General features: G+C 32.8%; 2 protein-coding genes across 6 annotated transcripts; one reads left to right on the top strand and one right to left on the bottom strand.

Moving 5' to 3' along the window:
• Positions 1-273: 273 nt before the first annotated feature.
• On the bottom strand, positions 274-4,428 carry LOC105151943 (odorant receptor 13a-like). Of its 3 annotated transcripts, none has more exons than XM_087413303.1 (9): positions 4,238-4,428; positions 3,489-3,608; positions 3,163-3,280; positions 2,820-3,066; positions 2,619-2,741; positions 2,377-2,467; positions 1,742-1,878; positions 1,440-1,572; positions 274-590 (listed from the first exon to the last, which is right to left on the bottom strand). In XM_087413303.1, the coding sequence occupies exons 1-9, from the start codon at positions 4,346-4,348 to the stop codon at positions 540-542; spliced, it is 1,131 nt and encodes a 376-aa protein (XP_087269429.1). In that variant the 5' UTR covers positions 4,349-4,428; the 3' UTR covers positions 274-539. The 3 variants fall into 3 exon arrangements, with proteins under 3 accessions (XP_087269429.1, XP_087269428.1, XP_087269430.1); XM_087413302.1 differs by having other exon boundaries at positions 4,205-4,428; XM_087413304.1 differs by lacking the exon at positions 274-590 and having other exon boundaries at positions 1,468-1,642; positions 4,205-4,428.
• Positions 523-15,557, top strand: LOC105151939 (Basic helix-loop-helix transcription factor amos). 3 transcript variants are annotated; one of them, XM_011065926.2, is made up of 6 exons: positions 523-613; positions 7,584-7,919; positions 8,850-10,018; positions 10,092-10,296; positions 10,522-10,817; positions 12,272-15,557. In XM_011065926.2, the coding sequence occupies exons 3-5, from the start codon at positions 9,717-9,719 to the stop codon at positions 10,798-10,800; spliced, it is 786 nt and encodes a 261-aa protein (XP_011064228.1). In that variant the 5' UTR covers positions 523-613; positions 7,584-7,919; positions 8,850-9,716; the 3' UTR covers positions 10,801-10,817; positions 12,272-15,557. The 3 variants fall into 3 exon arrangements, with proteins under 3 accessions (XP_011064228.1, XP_087269431.1, XP_087269432.1); XM_087413305.1 differs by having other exon boundaries at positions 10,522-15,557; XM_087413306.1 differs by lacking the exon at positions 523-613 and adding an exon at positions 5,222-5,315 and having other exon boundaries at positions 10,522-15,557.
• The last annotated feature ends 5,848 nt before the right edge of the window (positions 15,558-21,405 follow it).

Below are 21,405 nucleotides of genomic sequence, written 5' to 3' on the forward strand. Positions count from 1 at the left end.
AATTTCACGTCAATTCACTTCCGTTGTAATATCATTCCAGGGCCTACTCTACTTTCTTTTCATACTTTCTGAGGAAATACGCAACTTTTATACGTTTTATACAACGATACTTCTATAGATAGTTCCTCGCAATAATGTTGCGCATCTAATGTTGAAAGAGTCATTTTGAATTACGCGGAAGTTAGAGACGATTTGAGAGATGGAAATATATCATCTACAAAAAATATTTTGTTTTCGAACGGATGATGTGTAACTATAATCATTGTAGATGCATTAAATAATACAAAAATACTTGTTAAAAATAACAGCACTTTATAAAAAATTTTATATATATATATGTATCTAATACCACAATATCATTTATATAGGTCGCATCCATTTAGTAACTGCTGTTACAATTTCAGTAATTATTTCAATAAGGATTGCTCTCAATTTCAGATCAAAATTTCTAATCAATATTAATCGGTCCTAGATCTAACTGGTGGATGATTGCTGTTTCTAGATATGACGTCTCATTAAAACTTGGAAAGCTGCGCTTATCAATGTGCCTTGCGCAAGAAAGTGAAATATGAGACAGCAGTCTTCACAATCTTAAAGAAAAACAGTCAACATTGTAAGTATAGTATTTGAATGTAAAATTAATACGATTACAACTATAATCTTGAAACTATAATAAGAGATGTGTTTCAATTAAGGTAGAGCTGTCCAGGATATCTATCATAGAACATGTCAGAATGAATTCTTATCGGAATTATTCTGCTTTCCCTAGAAAACATAATAGAAATCTGGGGAATAATTGCCCAGTAAGCAAGAAACATTTTGGAACATTTCAACAGCATTGTAACATTGCTACAATGTTGCTGAAACGTTCTAAAATGTTTCTTGCTTACTGGGTGAATAATTCCGATCAGAATCCATTCCGACCATGTTCTATGATAAGTGCCCAGGTCGGTGTTTTTTGGCTTGAAATCGAAATATGTCGGTATTCACATCTATTACCGTTTCCTTACTTCATTGTTGTTTAATTGTAGCGTGCGACGTTCGGTCTCAAGGATGACACTAGTTTGAAATCGTTAAAAGTTTTTGACCTGTGTCTTTCACTGTGTTTAAAAATATTCTGTTATTCATATTTTTATAGTTAAATTTATTATGAATAATATCTTATAATATTAGTAACAGAATGCTTTTAAATAGTGAAAGCTACAGGTCAATATCTTTTAACGATTTCAGCCTAGTGCCATTCATGAGACTGAGCATCGCGTGCTACGATAAAAATGCAATGAAGTGAGGACGTGAATATCGACACATTTCAATTTCAAGCAAAGAAACACCAATCTTGGACAGCTCTGAGTTAAGGCATGTAATGTGCTTTCCTAATACATAAAAATTATGTCAACGTACTTTCTCCCTCCCTACAAGTTCGGAACAAATTATCTTACCGTGGCGAATGTTTCCATGCACAAAACGAACATACCGCCAGCCGTTAATACGCACGGCGGCTGCGTTTTCATCATCATAAAAAGAACAAGTTTTTTCGTTCTAGGCGACGCATTGTACCAGTTTAAATTTATTCTGCAATTACAGATAAGAGCTTGCTCACATTTTGCTAAGCTGTGTTTTTAAATTTATATTCATATATTTACTGGAATTTATTAAATTAATTTATTAAATTAATATATTTACACGTTTTTATCAATAATATTAATTAATTTTATTTAACGTTTACGCGTGAAATACGTACAAATTAGTATGGAGGTATCCACTGTAATCTATCAATCTCTGAGCATTAATACATTCAAAGCATAGATGAAATAGTAACGCACACGACACCGCTATTAGTCTCAAAAGCTCAGATAGATCATTTGATTTTGTCACAGCCTAAATGAGATATATTAATCGCTGCTAATTAATTATGAAAATAATATTTTAATTTTAGGGCTATAGGTATATTTTTTGGTACATTTGGTTTGGTACAATGGATTTTTTGAACCCCTAAATATATCTATTCTATTTTATTCCGAAAAAATAAATTTTTTTAAGGAGAACTTCACATATGATAAAATATCATTATAAAATCAAAATTCACATTCCTTTAAATTACAAAATACAAACATTTAAACAATAAAAAATTCCAAGAATACAACTTGAAATGTGTCACAGATGTATGACAATCCTAGAATTAAATATTTAATTAAATATACATATAATAAATTCAGTTAATAATTACATCATAAGTGCAATAAAAAGTCTTTTCTTTAAATCGTTCTTAAGATATTTACGAAACTAATTAATTGTAATTGTTCATCTATTAATGTATTGCTAAATCAATTTCCAACACTCGTTACTATTACAATTAATAATACAAGAAGCACATACCCCAACGCCTGTAACGCTCATAGCTATCATATTCAGCCCGGCATGGAATAGAAAGTGTTTGGAATACACAATTTCTATGAGATTGACAAACCTTGATTCAAATATATTTTAATAACAGTAAATGACGTCCCAATATCGTAAAATTAAACAACTACATTCTGCACTCGTCTAAGACTGTCCAAATTTATTTTTATTCCAAGACAAACAGAAGATTTAATTACAATGAAATACAAATAACAAACCTTATAGCTGCTCTGTGATCGTGAACACACTGTACCATATTTTGGTACGCCGTATCTTTTGTAATTGGGAGATTGACATCTCCGATCAGGTATATTTCCTGTATAGCTTGTTCTATTCGCGAGCTTCAAGGATAACGATATAAAATTGAAAAAGGAAAGAGCTTCTCATCGAATCTCTTCCCGCGAAACGCTGTTACTCACCCAGTTATGATAAATAGACCGCAAGCGTGTCGCATAAATATGACAAATATTGCATCGGTCGCGACGATGGACGTAACGCAAATTATAGCGGTGAAATATCCGTGAATCAGTATGTGAAAATAATACTTATCCATGTCGATGTAATATTCGACTCTGTGCAACATAGGCCGAGTGACATTGGTGACTTGAAGGATTAACGGTTGGAGGGGCATCAATAAAAATGCTACTGTTAATATATACATCACACCTAAAGAAAAGTGTTATTTAAAAAGTAGTTAAATATATAAGAAACTAAAAATTAATTAAACAATTAATTTTTAGTTTCTATTTTTAATTTACTCACAAATATAAATGGTCGAGGATTTTTTACCACTATCCGCATATTTTTCAAGTATCTTTATGTCATTGGAATTTTTTAACGAATAAAAATCATCTTTTATTTGATCGAGCAAGGCTCTTATCTATAAATGTAAAATATTCTTAAGTGATCAAATTGTTTGAGTTTTAACGTTTTATCGGAGTTAAATGTTTAACAATATATGCTTCGTAAATTGCCTTTGTACATTACCTACATTGAAATTACAATTGAGCAGAAAAACGCTTTTATATTCAGAATAAGTTAATTATACTGATTGTGAGATACATTATAGAGAAAATGATCGTACGTACCTCATTCGCGTACAGTACGGAATTCATTATTTTCGTCATACCTGATACGTCAACCATTAATGGAACAAGACACTCGATCACGATATCCATATCGTGAATGTAGGAGAACATACCACATAGCTTGAGAGAATGAGTTAATTATTATTAGTCATAAAAAAAAAATTGAATCCATGATACGATTCGTTATTTTAATCTTTTGCCAACCGCAGACGGTATAATATTGTAGCATAAAGATGCTTCTACATAATTCGCAAATCGCAAAACGTAATTCACAAACACAGACGCAGAATGAAAGACTTGCGTGCGGTGATTATCATTCTGCTTCAACATTTGTGAACTACGTTTTATGATTTGCGAATTACATAGAGGCACCTTAAGAACATCAGCCTTATTGACAAATGCATACAACTATTATTGCACAGTTGTTATAAAAATAAAAATAAAAAAAATAAAACAAATTTTTATTTTTAATAAATAAAACTTTAATAAATGATTTATTGACGTGTTTACGGTAAAAAAAATATGCAGCTCGCAATTCGTCATATTTGTATCCGTAAATTGTTTCAGTTATTTATTATGCAACAGCGGACTGCAAAATGATACAAAAAAATTTCTTGTGGAATAACCTTTAACATAATGTCATAAATATACACGCGAATTTATACATTTATTTCCTTGAATTGAATGTTGATGCGATGAAGTATTCATCGCCATACCTTAGCGAAAATTTGCGTGCAAACTATAGTTACTATGACGATGACTATTGCGTGGCTCGTCCTAGACGATTGGTAAGGCCATTGGCCGATTGCCAATAGTAGAATTTTGTTGACTCTGTAGTTGTGCCCGTCAAAGAAATCCATTTTACTTATGTTAGTAGAGTATTAAACGGGTCTCTTCGATCCTTACCACATCGTCCAGTCGTGTGCAATATCTCACAATATTAACAATTCTTTGTGTAACACGACTCTCGAAGCAATTGTTCCTATTAGCTATAGTCAAATGATTGCTGAAAGGTATACACCTAATTTTGCGGTTTGATGTTCGTTGTAAAGCAACATCGTAATTGTAGAGTGCAATTTTCTTTGTATTATCCGTCATTTCATTCGAAGGTTTGAATTTTCAGAACGCTTCTCTACCTTCTTCATCTTGCAATGCACATAGACTTTCTATGTTACCATAACTTTCTGTTTATTTTGTCACGAATTAATAAAAAAAAGGCATGAATATGACAAAAATAAGAAGACATATTATTAAATTCCAACATCTTCAATACACATTTTTATCAGAAGATGTAAAGAATCGGAAAAAAACACTGCAATTTCAAATGGCATGTCATGAATGTAGTTCTTTTCAACTCGGATGTATATAATTGTTTATCGCAAATATTTGCAGAGATATTAGAGATATTTTTATAAGCTGTTAAATTGGATAAGTTATGTATCTTATGATTGTTACATCAATATACGTAAGTTTTGCATACGTTCTTTCGATGTCACATGTAGATATGTATGCATATATTTTATTTAAATTATTTTATTAATTTCCTTGAAAAATATACCTTCAAACATGCGTATTGTACAATGCACAATACGATTTCGAGCGTTAGAACAAGAAATTAAAAGATGCTTCAAGGATTTCGCCACACGCTTGCGATGCCATATGGCTCTCGGATACGTTTTGGATTCGTTTCCGAGAGCGGCAAAGTGTCAAAACTGCAAACAACAATAGTCAATCTATCATACACTCGTCACGTATTCCACCCCTCGAACGGAGTTTCTAATTGGATGTGAAATAAGCTGACGAAAAGTTAATCATTATATGACGAGGGTACGTTCAATCATGACTGCAGTCAAAATCCAAAGTCAGAAAACATATGTAGAATATTTGCTAACGTATCTTTAAAGTCAAATAGTTTAACATTTTCATTGTCGTTGGCGTCTATAGAGGCAGTCACTATTTTATCAACAACTACTTAGTAACTAAAGGAGTATGTTTTTATTTCAAAACCATCTTAAGTAATGTCTTAAAATGTCAATTCTGTGATTTATGACATTTTAAGATTGTATTTAAGAAGATTAAATATAAAAATCGACCATAAATACTGGCCTAAATATTGCGTATGTTTCAAGTTTTATGTTTAATGTTTGAATGAAAAATAGAAATCAATTATAAAATATTTTCTTCATTGTGAAACAATTCAGCGTTTCAATTATTTCTGTAAAAAACACGCGCTGATAAGAAGTCGTTGTTGTATAGTTGACCATGTATAATGTCATTGCTAAACGCCTATTTTGTGTCAAAATTTTCCATAGCAAAAGAGTTATACGAAAATTAATTATTAACAAGACTCAGTTGTTTATATCGAACGTGTTTAAATGTCCACTTGGCAGTACCGATTAAACTCTTTTGCTCACCCGATCGCGCAAGGTGTCGTTCCTCATGAGTGCTTCAGGTTTCCTTCTCGTCGACTCCTTTATCACAAGATCTCCCGCTTTTGGTCACCAACACCTTACACTTCCCCCCCAAACTGTATCGCGATTCTTTAATACAAGATTATTAAAAGTCTCTTATCCAACGGCATCACTTCATGAGAAAGATAGAATTAACCTTCATCCATCGCTTTTATTTCATTTGCAATGAGGAATTTGAAAGACAGCTGCACGCCACTTTCAGTAATAGAATACCCCATTTTCACAAATTTTTCAATATTTCATCACAATTTCGTAAATTTTGAATTAACATTTCAGTCACCATTTTTCACGTTTTCTTATATAAAATTAAATATTATATAGAATTTTAATAATTTACGTTATTAGGTATTATAAATATTTAACGTTATTATATTATTGTTCATTTCGTACGAATATAAAAGAAGAAGTATTTTATTATCATTACAATAATTCTAAAGCTTCATCGGTACGTCGCAGTTTGTCTTTTGAAGTTCCGGCACTGTTGATAACGTTAACGCGTTTCAACGTTACGGTAAGGCACCGAATGCAGTCTCTCGAGGGCTTCCTTCCGGCGCCACGCGCGTCTTTATCCTGGAATCTCCCGCCCTCGGCTGGCCGACACCTTGCGGCCTCCTCTTGTTATACGCTCGTAGACGAATGCCACGCGTTCCGAGTCTGAGGTCTGGCTCTGTTCGTACGAGGGGTAGAACCCCGTAGGAGATGGATATCGCTAATTATCTTAAGGTGAAGGGGTCCGTAGTAATAGCACGCGACCGTTGTATTCTACTACCTTCCCTCCCTTCTCATTCTGTATTTGTATCATTCCTCGTCGATGTATACGATTTCTTAATAGAGTGTCCACGAATCAATCACAAATCGATGTCGATCAATATTACAGAATATTACTCGAATTATTTCAACGGTATGTTATAAAAAATCGTAAAAGATTAAGATTCATATTATTTATAGACACAATCATATTATTAAACTTGAAATTTAAATGGAATATACTTAATAAAAAATCGTACAAAATTGTAAACAATATGATTCATAAATATGGTCTGTATTTTTTGTCAAATGAAAGACTCACGTTTATGTTGCTTTTTATACAGTAGTGTCCATAAATATTTTGACACTAATATTTTTGTCAACTTTTTGCGTTCGCATTTCATAAAAAGTTAAATATCTCGATGGAAGAAGAATGTAGAGAAGTTTTTGACATTTTAAACTGCTTGATAACACATTTTTAAAGTTTAACAGTCGCTCGATTATATCGACATATTCTCATTTTATTTTTCATTCAACATCTATTTGAATCTACTTGACATAATAATATAAAATTTGATTAAAAAAATAATGGCACTAATTAATCTCTATCTCTTTTTGAAAAAGTTAATCGCTATTTTCTAACCATATCTAATTTCTGTAAAATTAATCGTGCGAAAATTATCGTGCATACAGAATTATTATCTTATACAATTATTTCAATGTATTTTTGAAAGTAATAAAAAATCCTAATATATTTATCAAAGTAAATTTATGTAACGTCGAGTAATTTAAATAAGACATTTAGAAAGAAAATTTCATCCCACAATCGAATTTTAAATTACTAATTTTAATTTTCGTGCCTTTATTTCATTTTTAGATTATAGACGACAGAAAACCACGAGGATCATTAATGCTCGGTTTCCTCTCCCTTTCGTGTTACGTCTTCATTGTTCTTTTGATGCTACCTATACAAAAATGCAACGATATAACATGGTGCATACAGTTATTACACGTGTAGTGGCTTGTATTGTGAAAGCATCTGTTGTTCCGCTGTCGATCGTCGTGACGATTCAAACGCCAAACAGGAAGAAAGACAGGGAAATCGGAAATTGAAAATTAATTTCCGCACTGCCATCGTGATCAGTTCATCATCCGATCAGCGCAGTAAAAATTGAAAATATCACCGTGATATTGTAATGGACTCATTATCCGCGTAAGTTTTTAAGTTTGTCTTAACGTCGAGATATTACTGTGTCTTCTAACGAGTCTCCTAACGTAGTAGTATTCAGCAAATCGAGCACAGACAAATTTCTATTAAACTATTTCTATCAGAAACTCATCAAATAGGAAATAGAAAATCCTGATCACAATGGTCTAACCTGAGATCTTTTTAATGCTTAACTAATTTAAAGTGAATTAATGTATATTATATTATATGTACATACATATATACTATATTGTAATCAATTGAATTACGCGCCAAAATTTTTCCGAATTTAAAACGCAGCTAAACTACCGAAATAATATCACAGTTAAATTATTGATGCTCAATAGACATTAGAGAGATCATAATATAATTACATAGAAATGTAAATAAATTTAATTGTTTAATTTTTATGTATTACTGAAGATGACTTGATGAAGGTTGAAACGTCTGTATATTAAATATTTATATCAATTAGATATTAAAGATAGATTAATTATTGACAGCTAGCTTTAATTCGTAGCCTTTCTCGTTTGATAATTTTTATTTTTTTTTAAATTCTTGTCAAAATAATTTGATTATCTGTAAAATAAATTTATTGCGAAGAATATTACCTTGGTCAGAAATCGGATCTCTTGCATTCCGTGCGAGTGCCGTCCTAAGCCTTTAGACCGAGGCTTATTTCTATCAGAGATCTCAGATGATGTTGATAGAATTAAATCATTTTAACGAATAATGTCATCAAATTTGATAAACCTATATTACAATGTACACAAGGTCTGAAGGAGTCAATTTTGCATTTCATTTTTTTATTTTTCAATGATATATAGAAATAACATTTCCAATTTTTTAATTTCTTTACGTTTTGCCGCACATCCGCTTATAATAACAGAACAATGAACTCTTTCCAAAGAACACCCGCAAGCATCTTTCTTTCAGGCCGGAGGTCGCTTCTCGGCAGGTCGCGGAGGTAGGACGGACTCGCGGCGCGGGCGTGCCTGCGGAACGGATGTCGAAGAACCTGAAGAGAAGAGGGGTAGATACAGAAGGAACCCGAATGAGCCGCTGCCAGGTGTACATATCGCCCATAAGGATAGGTAGAAAACAAGGTGGGAACCATATGTTGATCTGCTGACGGGAACTCTGGCACGCGCCAAGCGCACTCAAACTCGAGCCTTTACACCGCGAGGATCGGGGCTGTGGTGTCCACCTTAGCGTCCTCCCGTTGACCTGATCGAACGTCTGACAGTTCGGCTTCGATGTTCCTTTCCCACGGCCTACGTGTAGAAGATGTTCGACACAAGGAACGCAGTGAACTGAGACACTATCAGCGAAGATATAGTTTACGCAAAGATTCGATCGGATCGATTTCGCGTAGGTGATGTGTCGAATAGTACATGCAGTATTTTTCACGCACAAGAAGTCCAGCTCTTAATATTATATCGGATATATTTCGTTAGATGTAATGAAATCGTTTAATTAATATGATGTGTATTAAGTATTAGAGCTGTAAGATTACGTTTAAACTGCCTAAAAGCCATCACTTGGCTGAGTTGACAAACCCAATGAAATATGAATCAATCCTGACGAATTTTGTGCTTCAACTCTTTCTTCAACGTGACGTCAAGAGGATTTAATGAAGACTAGCAATGTCGTGAAAATTTTGCTTATACAAAAATCTCGGACTTGTAAAAAGAAGATTACTCTCGCTACATTTCATCTTACGAGACAACTCTGATGAGGCACTGTATATGCTACGCATAGAGATATATTCTCGTTGTGCCAAGTCGACCAATTTTTCCAATCATGGCTCTGCTATCGAACCATCACTGCAACTACCAGAACACACAATCTGACATGTTAACACCCGCTTATCCAAATTCAGTGAGGAGCTACGATCCTCTGTACCCATCGCCGTATAATTCTCCAAACTATGAGTCTACAAGAATCGTGTATCGAGACAACTGCACACACGAGAGCGAGCTCACGCCGCGAAGAGACATCGAGACACTGGACTACGCCAAAGACATGGTATCGGAATACACGAAAACTCCAGAAGGATACGATCGAGGACCTTATGGTGCTTTAACTCCTGTCACTCCGCAAAGGTAAACGCACGCGCTAAGAATTTTGCGCGAAGAAATGATTATTTCAAGGTTCGTCATTCTCGCGAATTTCCAGATACGAGCCGTCACACTCGATGGATCAGACCACGTCGCCGCGATCGACGTTATACGAGGAAAGTTCAATGGACTATCAGTCACCGTCGTATTGCTATGAGACGCCTCCTCAAGAACCGAGATATCAATCCCTGGAGAACAGCAAGCCGATTCTCACCATCGTCGAACCTCGCGCCAATTGTTGGGAGCCCATCATATCGACGCAAGTAACTATCGCGAGTAATCTATGTTATTTTCTTTATAAAGTCTCGTTAAAAGTTGATTCAAATTGCAATTTAATGGAACGGCTATTAGATATTTTGAGTGAATAGAGCTAATAATTAAATTCCAATAATATTTATTTATCCTAATTATTAACAATTGATGATAATAATGATCGAAAGCGTGCATCGAGCGCGTGATTGTTCAATCAAGCTGCAATTTTTTTTCAGAGGATGCCGACGACGCCACCAGTAAGTCCGCGAAAGGGCAGACGGAGATCCCGCGATGTGCCACCGTCGCCGACAGTGCTGAAACGTCGACGTCTCGCTGCGAACGCACGTGAACGACGTCGTATGAACGGACTGAACGACGCCTTCGACAAGTTACGTGAGGTTGTGCCAAGCCTCGGAACCGATCACAAACTGAGCAAGTTCGAGACCCTGCAGATGGCACAGAGCTACATAGCCGCCTTATGCGATCTTCTACAGAGACACGACAGCAAGAGATAGACACGAATTCCGAAAACGCAAGTATCATGTGTACCCTTTCAATGTTTCTGACACCATTTTTCTAAAAATGCATTCACTTAAACTAATTTTCAATAAATCTTGCAGTGCAACAATAGCCTCTAATTATAAACTTTCCTTTTAAAAAAATTAAATTGGATATATTTTTTGAATTCTTGGACTAATTTTAATACTTAATATTTAAAATACAAAGAGTGTAAGGGCTCGAATGATACAATTAAATTAATAAAAAGAAAAAGCCTATTAGACACAGGTTTTTCGTGTGTTTGTAAAAAATATAATATTTATTGATAAAAATTTAAACGTTTTGACCACATTATTTTGGCCATCTTCAGTAATTGATGCAATATAAATTGTACGCTATTAAAATAAGTCGTTTGATAAATTTATGATAATAAAGATGTGTCGAAATTAAAAATCTTGAAATATCATATTCGTTTGAATACATGAAAAACCTGTGTTGGCTCTTATAAGTTTTTTCCTTTTACGAATTTAATATTTAAATAAAAATTTTGATATTTAAATAATTTTCTTCAAAATTAATTTTCTCAAGCTCTAATAAGTGAATTAGATCATTGTTGTACTCTACTCTTAAATTTAAAATATTTAAATCAGTCATTAAAGCTTAATGTGTTTAAACTGCGATACGTATTATTAACATTAATTGTAAAAGGAATGAATAATTGTTAGTCTTTATCGTATGAGATGTTTAATTACAAAACGCACAGATAATATTTCAATATATTTCTAAAGCGTAACAAGATATTTATAATAATTGTAAAAAATTATAAGACTGAACTACACAACTGGTACCGAAGGCATTCTTAATACTCACAATTTAATCTAAATAAGTATATATCCAATAAAGCCTAATTATGTCCTTATAAAATTTTTGCTAATAATTATTTTTATTATTATTATGCAAAGAATGATTTTATATATGGCAATAAGTTATTTAATTACAATTTTAATATACATATATGTAATGTGCTGACAATTTTTTCAAATACTTTTTAAAGTTTATACTTAAAAATTTCTAATGTATCTTCAGTTTGAATTAAGCATCAAAAATAGTATTAACTAGATTTTTTATTTGTATTACAAATGCAATAACGAACATGCGTGTTTTATGTACTTTTTACGTATTTTAATATAAGATAAAAAATGAAACAGCTAAAAATCCAAAGACTAAGCGCGATAGTAGCAAAGGAAGCTCATTGTATGTATGTTGCATGTGTATGTACGTATGGCAGTTTTTAAGACATATTTTATGTTTATTTATAAGGCGAATATATTATATTATATTATGTATCTTATCAATTCTCTGTACTTTTAACAAAACTGTAATTTAACTATTTCCGTCAAAGAAAATTAAATTATTATCATTGTATTATTATTTAGTCATTGCTATTATTGTGTGTGTAATTAGACATCGCTTTTTTTCTTTAATTAGGCGGCAATGGATTTAAGATCAATTTGGATTTAAGATCAATTTATTCCTTGAAACATTCATATAGCACAGAATTTATAGCATCATCGCTGCAAAATCTCTGCAATATTGTTGCAACATGCATTGTTGTAACAGTGTTGCTGCTTTTGTATAACTTTGTGCTATAGGGATCTCATTGTGAATTTGTAATTATGTCGTATCTAGTCAAGATTACAATTATCAACTTTGATCATTTTGAAGTAAAAAACCAAAGATCTAAAGCAGAAGCAACTTTGTAAACAACAATAATGATCAAATCGCGTTCAGGAATTTATCATATAATCGGCTTTATTTAGCCAAAGACTTTTTATAAATAAGAAATATTATGTAAATTAAACAAGGAAATATATTCATACGTCGATAAATTTATTATATGATGCAAATATTTGTATTATTAATTGTATTAAATAAAATATACTTTTGTACACTATTGTAAATAAAAAACAGTGTTCGTAACAAAGAGAAATAAATAAATAAATACGATATGTTGTTAATATTTCTTCTTCTTCTTCGAAAGGAACAAATATTAATATTCGAAAGAATTGAATATTAAAAGAAAAGTTTCATAAGCAACTACCTTGTATTACGCTTGGAGAGAAAGATTTAAAAAAAAAAAATTAAAAATACTTTTTATAAAAAATTTAAAACGGTTTTTTATGCTTTTCAGTAATATAAATTTCATGAGTTTGTTTGTCATTTTTTACTTAAATACTATCAACTTTACAGAAAAACAGCAAAAAACAAAAATTATTATTATTAATTTTTTTCTCATAGAGCTCTAAGAATTGTTTTAAAATTTTTTCAGAATTTTTTAATACCGTATTTTTTAATACCGTATTTTCTCATGCAAAAGATTAATTGTTACTTTTGGAACACTCTTATAAATATTCTTACAGCTGCTTGTATAACAAAGTATCAAAAAGTATAATATAATAAAAAAAGATGGTAATTCGTGCATCGTCAATTTAATCGATATCCTGTGACGCGTATTGTCCATTTAAAATTAAAACAAAAAAGAAACAGATGATTTTACTTTGTCTCGACTTTTTCAAGCCGTATCAGCTGTGCCGATTGGATATGATTAAGCAGAATGAATCGCTAAACCGCGATGCATGATGTCATACCGCATTCTTCCGGTCATCTCGTGTATAAATGTCGATTTTCCGGTTCTGCACGCGGGCGCGTGACCGGCACACGCACTTGTTGCCCACCTTTCCGTTTCTCTATGGAAGTCTGCGTCCCCTTCCTTCGGAACCCCTTCCGGATGCGAACGATTCACGTGCGCTTTTCTCTGACAGTGTCTTCATTATTTTCGGTTTTGTCACCCTCGTCTTCGGCATAACGGTCGCTTTCTCTCTCTCGAGGGATTGTCCAAGTCGCATGAAGTGGTATTTGTACATCTATTGCAAAATATCTTTTTGATGCCGTGAGAATGCTTTACTTCGCATAGACGCTGGTCCGTAATTTCGCTCTAATTACTCGCGTCACGTCTGTCCTTTGTCCAGTTGTTCCTCGGTCATGTTTCTCTTTCTTTCACTGCCGAAGCGACCGGACGAACGCAAATTAATATAGCGTTACGCATATGACAACCAGCAGCTGTCGCTGATATCATGCTTTGTTCGCGACATACAATATATTGAAATATATATCGTTAATTTACAAACGTTTAGAACAATCATGTTATAGACATATATTTATATATAATTGAGCAACTCAATTCATGACAAAGTCAATAATGTATAATATTATAGCAGTAGCTATCGGATCTAAATTCGCAAGTTATTTCTTTTTAAATAGATATAATTATACAGGATAGGATTGTAGAATCCTATTCTTAATACAATTCGTAAGAAAAACTTTCAGTTTGTGAATAAAAAATTATGTTTTTTATAAGTAAATTAAACAGATCCAAAATAAGCTGCATCCTTTTTTTTCCCAAATTGATAATCAAATATTACTTTACAATGACATTCTTGGTGGATACTGATAATGTTACAAACTCTAGAAAAATATCAATATTTTTCTTTTTCTTTAAAATAGCTACCTATATGTGCTATAGGTATATCAAATGTGAGGAAAGAAAAATATCACTTATGCTGAACACTTGTTGAACAACATCGCTTGTGGTGATTTCGACGCCCCGAAGACGATATAAGACTTGTCGAAAATACGAGAGGAGAACATAATCACAAAACGATACTAGAATAACGTAAGAACATGACCTCCTTAAAAGATGCTGACGTATGAATGCATCTTATTGACTTGATAGTCACTTGAATTAGTCAATTATTGAAATAGTCAATTAACGCATGTCGAATTGCTCTCAGCGGATTTACCATGCTGATCGTCCAAATGTATTTTATCTGCTAGCTCTCGAAGCCAAAGCACTTGACTACCCGCCGTTCACAGGTTCTTGCCCAAAAAATTGATGGATTTGTAAAAAAAGATCTCGAGAATAAAAAGAATTAACTAGATATTTGAGCAAAAAACGAAGGGATGAAGATCTTTTCCTTTCAGGAGATTATAGTAAAAAATAATCCAATGTTCACATATGGAAGAATTAACTGTGTATTACAGCAATTCTATTAATAAAATAATATAATATGGAGATTTATAAAGTTTTAAGTTTCAAATTCTAGAGGCGATATTGTTGTTATGCGTAAAGGTTCAATGTGAAAGACGATGATTGAGCGACTTGTCTAAACCTATCCTCGGAAAGAGGCAAAATGATGAACAAATGGACAAAATATGGATGGAGGTTTCAATCGAGTCCTCTCCTTCCGTTAAATTGGCGAGATCGGGAGAAGGAAAAAAAGAATCCGTCACATTTTAAGATACGTAGGCGGACAGCGGCACGTGCCCTACAATAGAGCTCGTTAGCGATTTCGTATGATTTCCTTTTTTCGTTTCTTTCTCTAGATGGACGTCCACCTTCCTGTCGTAAATAAGGATCCCTTCCAGCACCAGATGTCCAGTAATTAGCGATCATTAATTACCTGAACGAACGGACCAACATTCGGCATTGGCTGTTACGAGAGAAGATCCCTGATATCTTGCGATATATCTGCTAGACGGTAAAATACTTTAAACGGGATTTTCGTCCTTGGGGCAAATTATATTACATATAATTAAGCATAAAAACATATATAATTGAGCACATAAAAACATCATGACTGTTTGATTTTTTTTTTTTTATAAGATCTGACCCTACAAATAATATTTTATTGTAAGTAGCAAATAAAAAAAATAATTTTAAATTTTGTAGTTTAATAACAGCTAAACGTAAAAGTACTTATTTCGCGTTTATTATAAGATTTTCCTTTTTGTTGTTAAATTAATGTTTAAATATTTAAAAAATTAATTAATTAAATTAAATAAGGTATTTTATGTAAACTGTAAAAAAATAATATATAGCGAGTGTTCAAAATAAAGTAAATCTGTATCTCGGAAACACGGCATTATTGAGAAAAATTGTTCAGAAAATTATATTCAAAAAGATATATTTATTGATTTTATTACTTTGACTTTGAGTAGCGTCGCCAAGGTCAGGTCAAAGTCGATTTTTTTAAATGGAATATCCTACTTTTCATTCCAGAATCAAATAGCCAATGTCGAGAGCTTTCTAAAATATTATATTAGTTATTTTTTATTGAATACTTTTCGAGTTATGATGCTTGAAAGTTATAGTACCGGCATTAACATTATCCAAGGTCCGATGGACCGACGGCTAAAACCTTTTGAATGTTCAGAATGGTCCTGGATTTGTCAAGGCATTGGAGATTATTCCTCTTATTTTAATTTTTGCACTAAAAATTCATTTTTACCTCCCCCATTAGCTTTGATCTTGACAGATGATATCCAGGACATGATCCTGAACAACATTCAAGAGGTTTTAACTGTCGGTCGGACACCTTAGGTAATGTTAATGCCGGCGGTGCTGCAACTTTCAAGCATCATAACTCAAAAAGTACTTAATAAAAAAATATTTTCTTATAGCGTTTGGAAAGCTCTTAACATCAGCTATTAGAATCTGGAAACAAGTAAAGTATTCCATTAAAAAAAATCGATGTGACCTGATTTTGGCGACGCCACTCAATGTGAAATTGATAAGATCAGTAAACAGACCTTTTTGATCCCTACAATTTTTGTCTGAATCTTTTTCAATAATACTGTTTTTCCGAGATAAAAATTTACGCTTTATTTTGAACATTCGGTATATTACTTTATATATATATGTGTGTATATATGTACTTTTGTGATTTATAATGTATATATCTATAGGATACATTATAAATCATAAAAATGATATAATTCGCGTTTTTAGAATTAGCTCTTAACACTAGACTAGAACAAGTTAGAAGAGAAACATAGCTAATATCCCGTTAGAAAGGAGAAGGGATAGGTTCCCAAAGAAAACGAAGAGACAGCGGCAAACTGAGACAGATTTTGACCGAATGGTCACTCGGTTGTAGGGCGTGACCAGAAGTGGTCAAGCATCGAAAGGATCGCTGAAAATCGATTTCAGGCACAATTTGCGTCGAATGCATTGCTCCGCGCCCTTTCAACTGGGAAAACAAATTGGCCCGAGAGATTCGATTATCCTTTTTTTTCCATTTTCTTCGCGTTGCTCTTCGTATGAATTAATATTTGATGAATTATATGACTTTATGGATTTTCACATTCACACTTCACATATCTACAATTTCTTGTTACTTGTCAGCAAATTAATTTATTAATTTATTATATATTTATTAGTAAATTATGCATTCGCATAATGAAATAAAGTTAAATTTCTTTCACCGATATCGAATACTTCTAAATAGTCTAATTACAAAATCCGTTTTCTTCTTCAATTTTATTATGTGCCTATTAAAACCTTATTATAATAAATTATAATAAATTTATTATCAGGAATTTAATAAAATTATGTGAAAAAATATCCGATTAGACAATTCTATTAGACACAGAAGACATGACTATATACTTTGAAAGTGTCAAGATCCCGACGATCTTGATCAAATTTAGATCACAACCTTCTTTCGACGCGTCTCATGGGAGAAGCGATTCGTTCCAGGTTGCAGGTACAACGAGAAAGCGATCTAGAAACCGAAAATTTCGAGATACCTTTCGTTACCCTTATGGTGTCAAAGTCGGCACCCCGGACAAGGATCAATTTTATAGCCATCTGACTCCGTGTCGAGCGGATTTTTCCATCACCTCGACATTCGGCCCACTTGGAAACTCGTTAATCCTTTCGAAGCAATCGTTGAGTAATAAGAGGATGCGCGGAACCGATTATCAAAATCAGTCTAACTCGTTCGCAGGATCGTACCGCCAAAATGTGTTTCACGGTTTTCTAGCGCCGCCGCAATTCATCCCTTCGAATTTCTCTTGTGCCGCCCCAAATTCCTTCGAAAAAAAAAACCACAACAACCTTTTTAGAGAAAAGCACCAATTCATTTTGTAATTTAGCTAATGATTAGTTTTTAATTTTATTTATTAATTGCTAAACAATAATAAGTTTTTAATCATAATTAAATTTATAATTTAATATTTCTTATATTTTCTAATTGTGTGTAATTTAAAAATAATTATATAACTTCATATAACTGCATATAACAACTTCATATAATAACTTTCCTTAATTTATATCTTCAGAACTATCTTCTTGATACTTATCACATCAAAAAACGTTAACATAAATGTTCTGCTTGAAAAAAGTACAAAATATAGTAATGATACAAATTAATTAGCAGTCTATAATTTTCGTATCAATCTGCTTAGTCATTTAACTTCACGCTTCCATTAAGGAGAAGCGTGCCGAAAAATAAACGAGCGCTTTGATATGCCGACTGATTAGTTTTGCTCGCTAGTTATTAAACTAATTTTCAGGAAACTCGTTCAAAAATACTCGAGCATTTTTGCTGGTACGTGTAAAGTAAAGCATTACGATAACATCAATGCCGAAACTTTCATCAGGATGTGCTAATTAATATGCTTAATCAACATCGCGCGCAACCAATGCTCAGCCAAGATTCGAAGAAAAGAAAAAAAGAAGAATTTCCTCGAGCGAGAGCAATCCGATAAATCATAAGTGCTGCCACACTGCCGATCGTTATGATATAATAATCTGAATTCTCAGTAAGGATGTCCCCGGAGGAGGTTCAAAGAAACTCGTTGCTCATCCAGAAACTGCACCACGCAAGAGATAGCCGGTTTCGATCGCCGTTCGGCTGAAGGTCGAGCTTGATCATCAAACGCATTCTTTATTTCTATAGGAATCCTATTGTTAAAAATTGTATAACCATTCTTCATAGATTAGATACTAAATCTCGCAGAAACTTTCTTCTTTGTCGGTTAAACTTATATTTCTTTCCTTTTATACAGATAGTATATATAGATGAAAAAAAATGATGTATATTAATTGCATTAACTAACAGTTATCTAATTGAAAATAATCTTGTTAATTTAATCAATAATATAAGAAAAACGACTAAGAGTCAATGTAATTCTTGGTGCGAATAAGTAATTATAATGTTGTAATATAATTTAAGGTAAATATATAATTACACCTCTTAAATATTTCGACTTCTTTTTGATTTATTCTCATCTTATTAATTCAAGAACATTAATGAAATAAATACATCATGTGCTTGTTTTTTAATAATATTTTATTTGCTTCATTACTATCAAACACAAGACATTATTTTCAATTAAATTGTTGTTAGTTAATACTAATAATATATATATTGGGTCATTTAAAAAGTATCCGCGGTTTTTTCATTCAAAAATTGAACAAAAAACCGCGGATATTTTTTAAATGACCTAATAAATATATATATATATATATATGTACATTTTTTTGTGTATGCATTGCCCCGATAAAATTAATTCCGCTTAATAATCCACATTTATTCATATTGCGGTTAATATGAAATAGAGAAGTTTCTATCGCGAAATCCTTTTTTTATTGTATAATTTATTGTTTATAAAAAGAGATATTTTTTAGAGCAGTCTATTCTTTAGAACAAATTTGCATCTAATCAGAGATTAAAAGGACAGGCCATCATGCGGTTTATTATATAATTCGCGGACTTTGTAAAAAAAACGTGGCGCATTGGTATTGTATTAGAAGTTGGACATTTCAGTCTACACGCGTGGCATAAATGCGACTTCATAATAGCAATATGACGTCGTATGGCAATAAAAAGAAGTCATTTGAGACGATAGAAAAACGACGACGCGAGATGCGGCGAAAAGAAAAAGGGGTTACGCCGCAAATGAGTTCGCGTCACGCAGATCCATTAGAAATTATAGAAATAATATAATAGGTGCGCGCAAGTGAGAAGCAAAAGGTACAAAAAAAGAATTAAGGAGAAACCACACATTATTAAAATTCGATTCACGAGCTATTCAGCACCCGACTGACCGTTCTATACATTAAATTAGATGGTCCTCGTCACCTTATTATTATCTCTTACTGGACTTGGCTGGACGTCAGTTGTATGAGATAAAATAATCAATGGGTACGAGGAACTATATCATAGTTTATTTCCGCTCTAATTAAACCACTCCTGATGCAGGAATCAAATGTGTATACGTATGTATACATATATATGGAAATTAATATAAAATTCAAATTTGAAAGGGCAGAGATATCAATAACATTCATGCATCAATATCTTAATTATTAAAAAATATGGCATGAAGTAATATATCAAATTAGATATATAATTAATATATATTATATTATTATATAAGTAGTTTTTTTCGTTTTGTTACCACGTGACAATATATAACGTATATCAGATGCGCGGCCATTTATCGATGAATATTCGTATACAAATATGAATACGCGTATATACGCTAATAATGCAAATAGATTAAAAAATATTTAATTTTCTAAAATTACATAAAATAAAAGGGAATCCTATAAACTCTCTTCTCAAGAATTACTTACTGTAAGTCTGATGGAATATTCAAAGATTACAAGTATTAAATTCGCGTGTAAGATCGGACGATTTTATGCAGCGGAATTCTATAACTCATTATGTAATCGTTATGTATTCATAACGACAGTTGCGCAGATATTTTACATAGTAAAAAAACTGCGCAACTGTCATTATGAACACATAACGACTGCATAACGAGTTACAGAATACAGAGGCAGGAGTGCTATTCTGTATACGTCTACCGAGCTGTTGTTGGTGTCGTTACGTGTCTTGCGAAGATATTTTGTATGGTAAAAAAACTGCACAAGACACATAATGACACTGACAACTATCGACGTGTACAGAATAGGACCCCTGATCTTCGTAGGTACCGATAATACTTGAAAGGTTCTCTCGCGGTTCTAATCATCGGACACTGCCATATGTCATTTGCGATATCCTTATATTTACGTCTCGATCGGTATAAATTATTGCTTCGACATCGACGCCCTAGCATTATATCCGTCGACTGTTGTGTCTCTGAATTCGCGTCAGTCTCTACACGATCGCGACTCCCTAAATTATTGCGTTCGCGGACGCCATATTATCGGCACGCGCCCTGTCCAAAATATGGTACACAGATGACCACTATGAAGAATACACCTCGCGGTATTCACGACGGACTTCAAAACCGATTGGCGCACGCCGCCGATCACCTCTGTCGGGACAGATTGGCGGAAGGACATCGGCAAGGATTGGTCACGAGGTGGTTGTCTGGGATTCTTGAACCAATCCGCCATTTCTGTTCCTCGAATTTTCGAATCGAACAGAATTTTAGTTAAATGAAAACTGCTAATACTTATACACTTAAATTCGTAATGTCAAATTATACCCAATTTTAAATATTTTTATAATTTTTATTTCTATAAATCACCACTGCTCCAACTTAATGTATCGTTAATTTAACTAAAACAATGGAGTTAAACAATTTAACTTAAGAAGATATATTAAATTTAATTCAAAAGTTTATTATTTATTAAGTTACTATGAACGTTATTTTGAAATTACCAGGAAATGACTTATATTTTAATATACATCCACGGAGATAAATGTTTAGTGGAGTTAGCTGAAATTCTGGTGGAAAATAAACAATCCAGAATTTTGATT

This window comes from Acromyrmex echinatior, chromosome 14, assembly GCF_024713525.1.
Source record: "Acromyrmex echinatior isolate Ae372 chromosome 14, ASM2471352v2, whole genome shotgun sequence".
NCBI lineage: Eukaryota > Metazoa > Arthropoda > Insecta > Hymenoptera > Formicidae > Acromyrmex > Acromyrmex echinatior.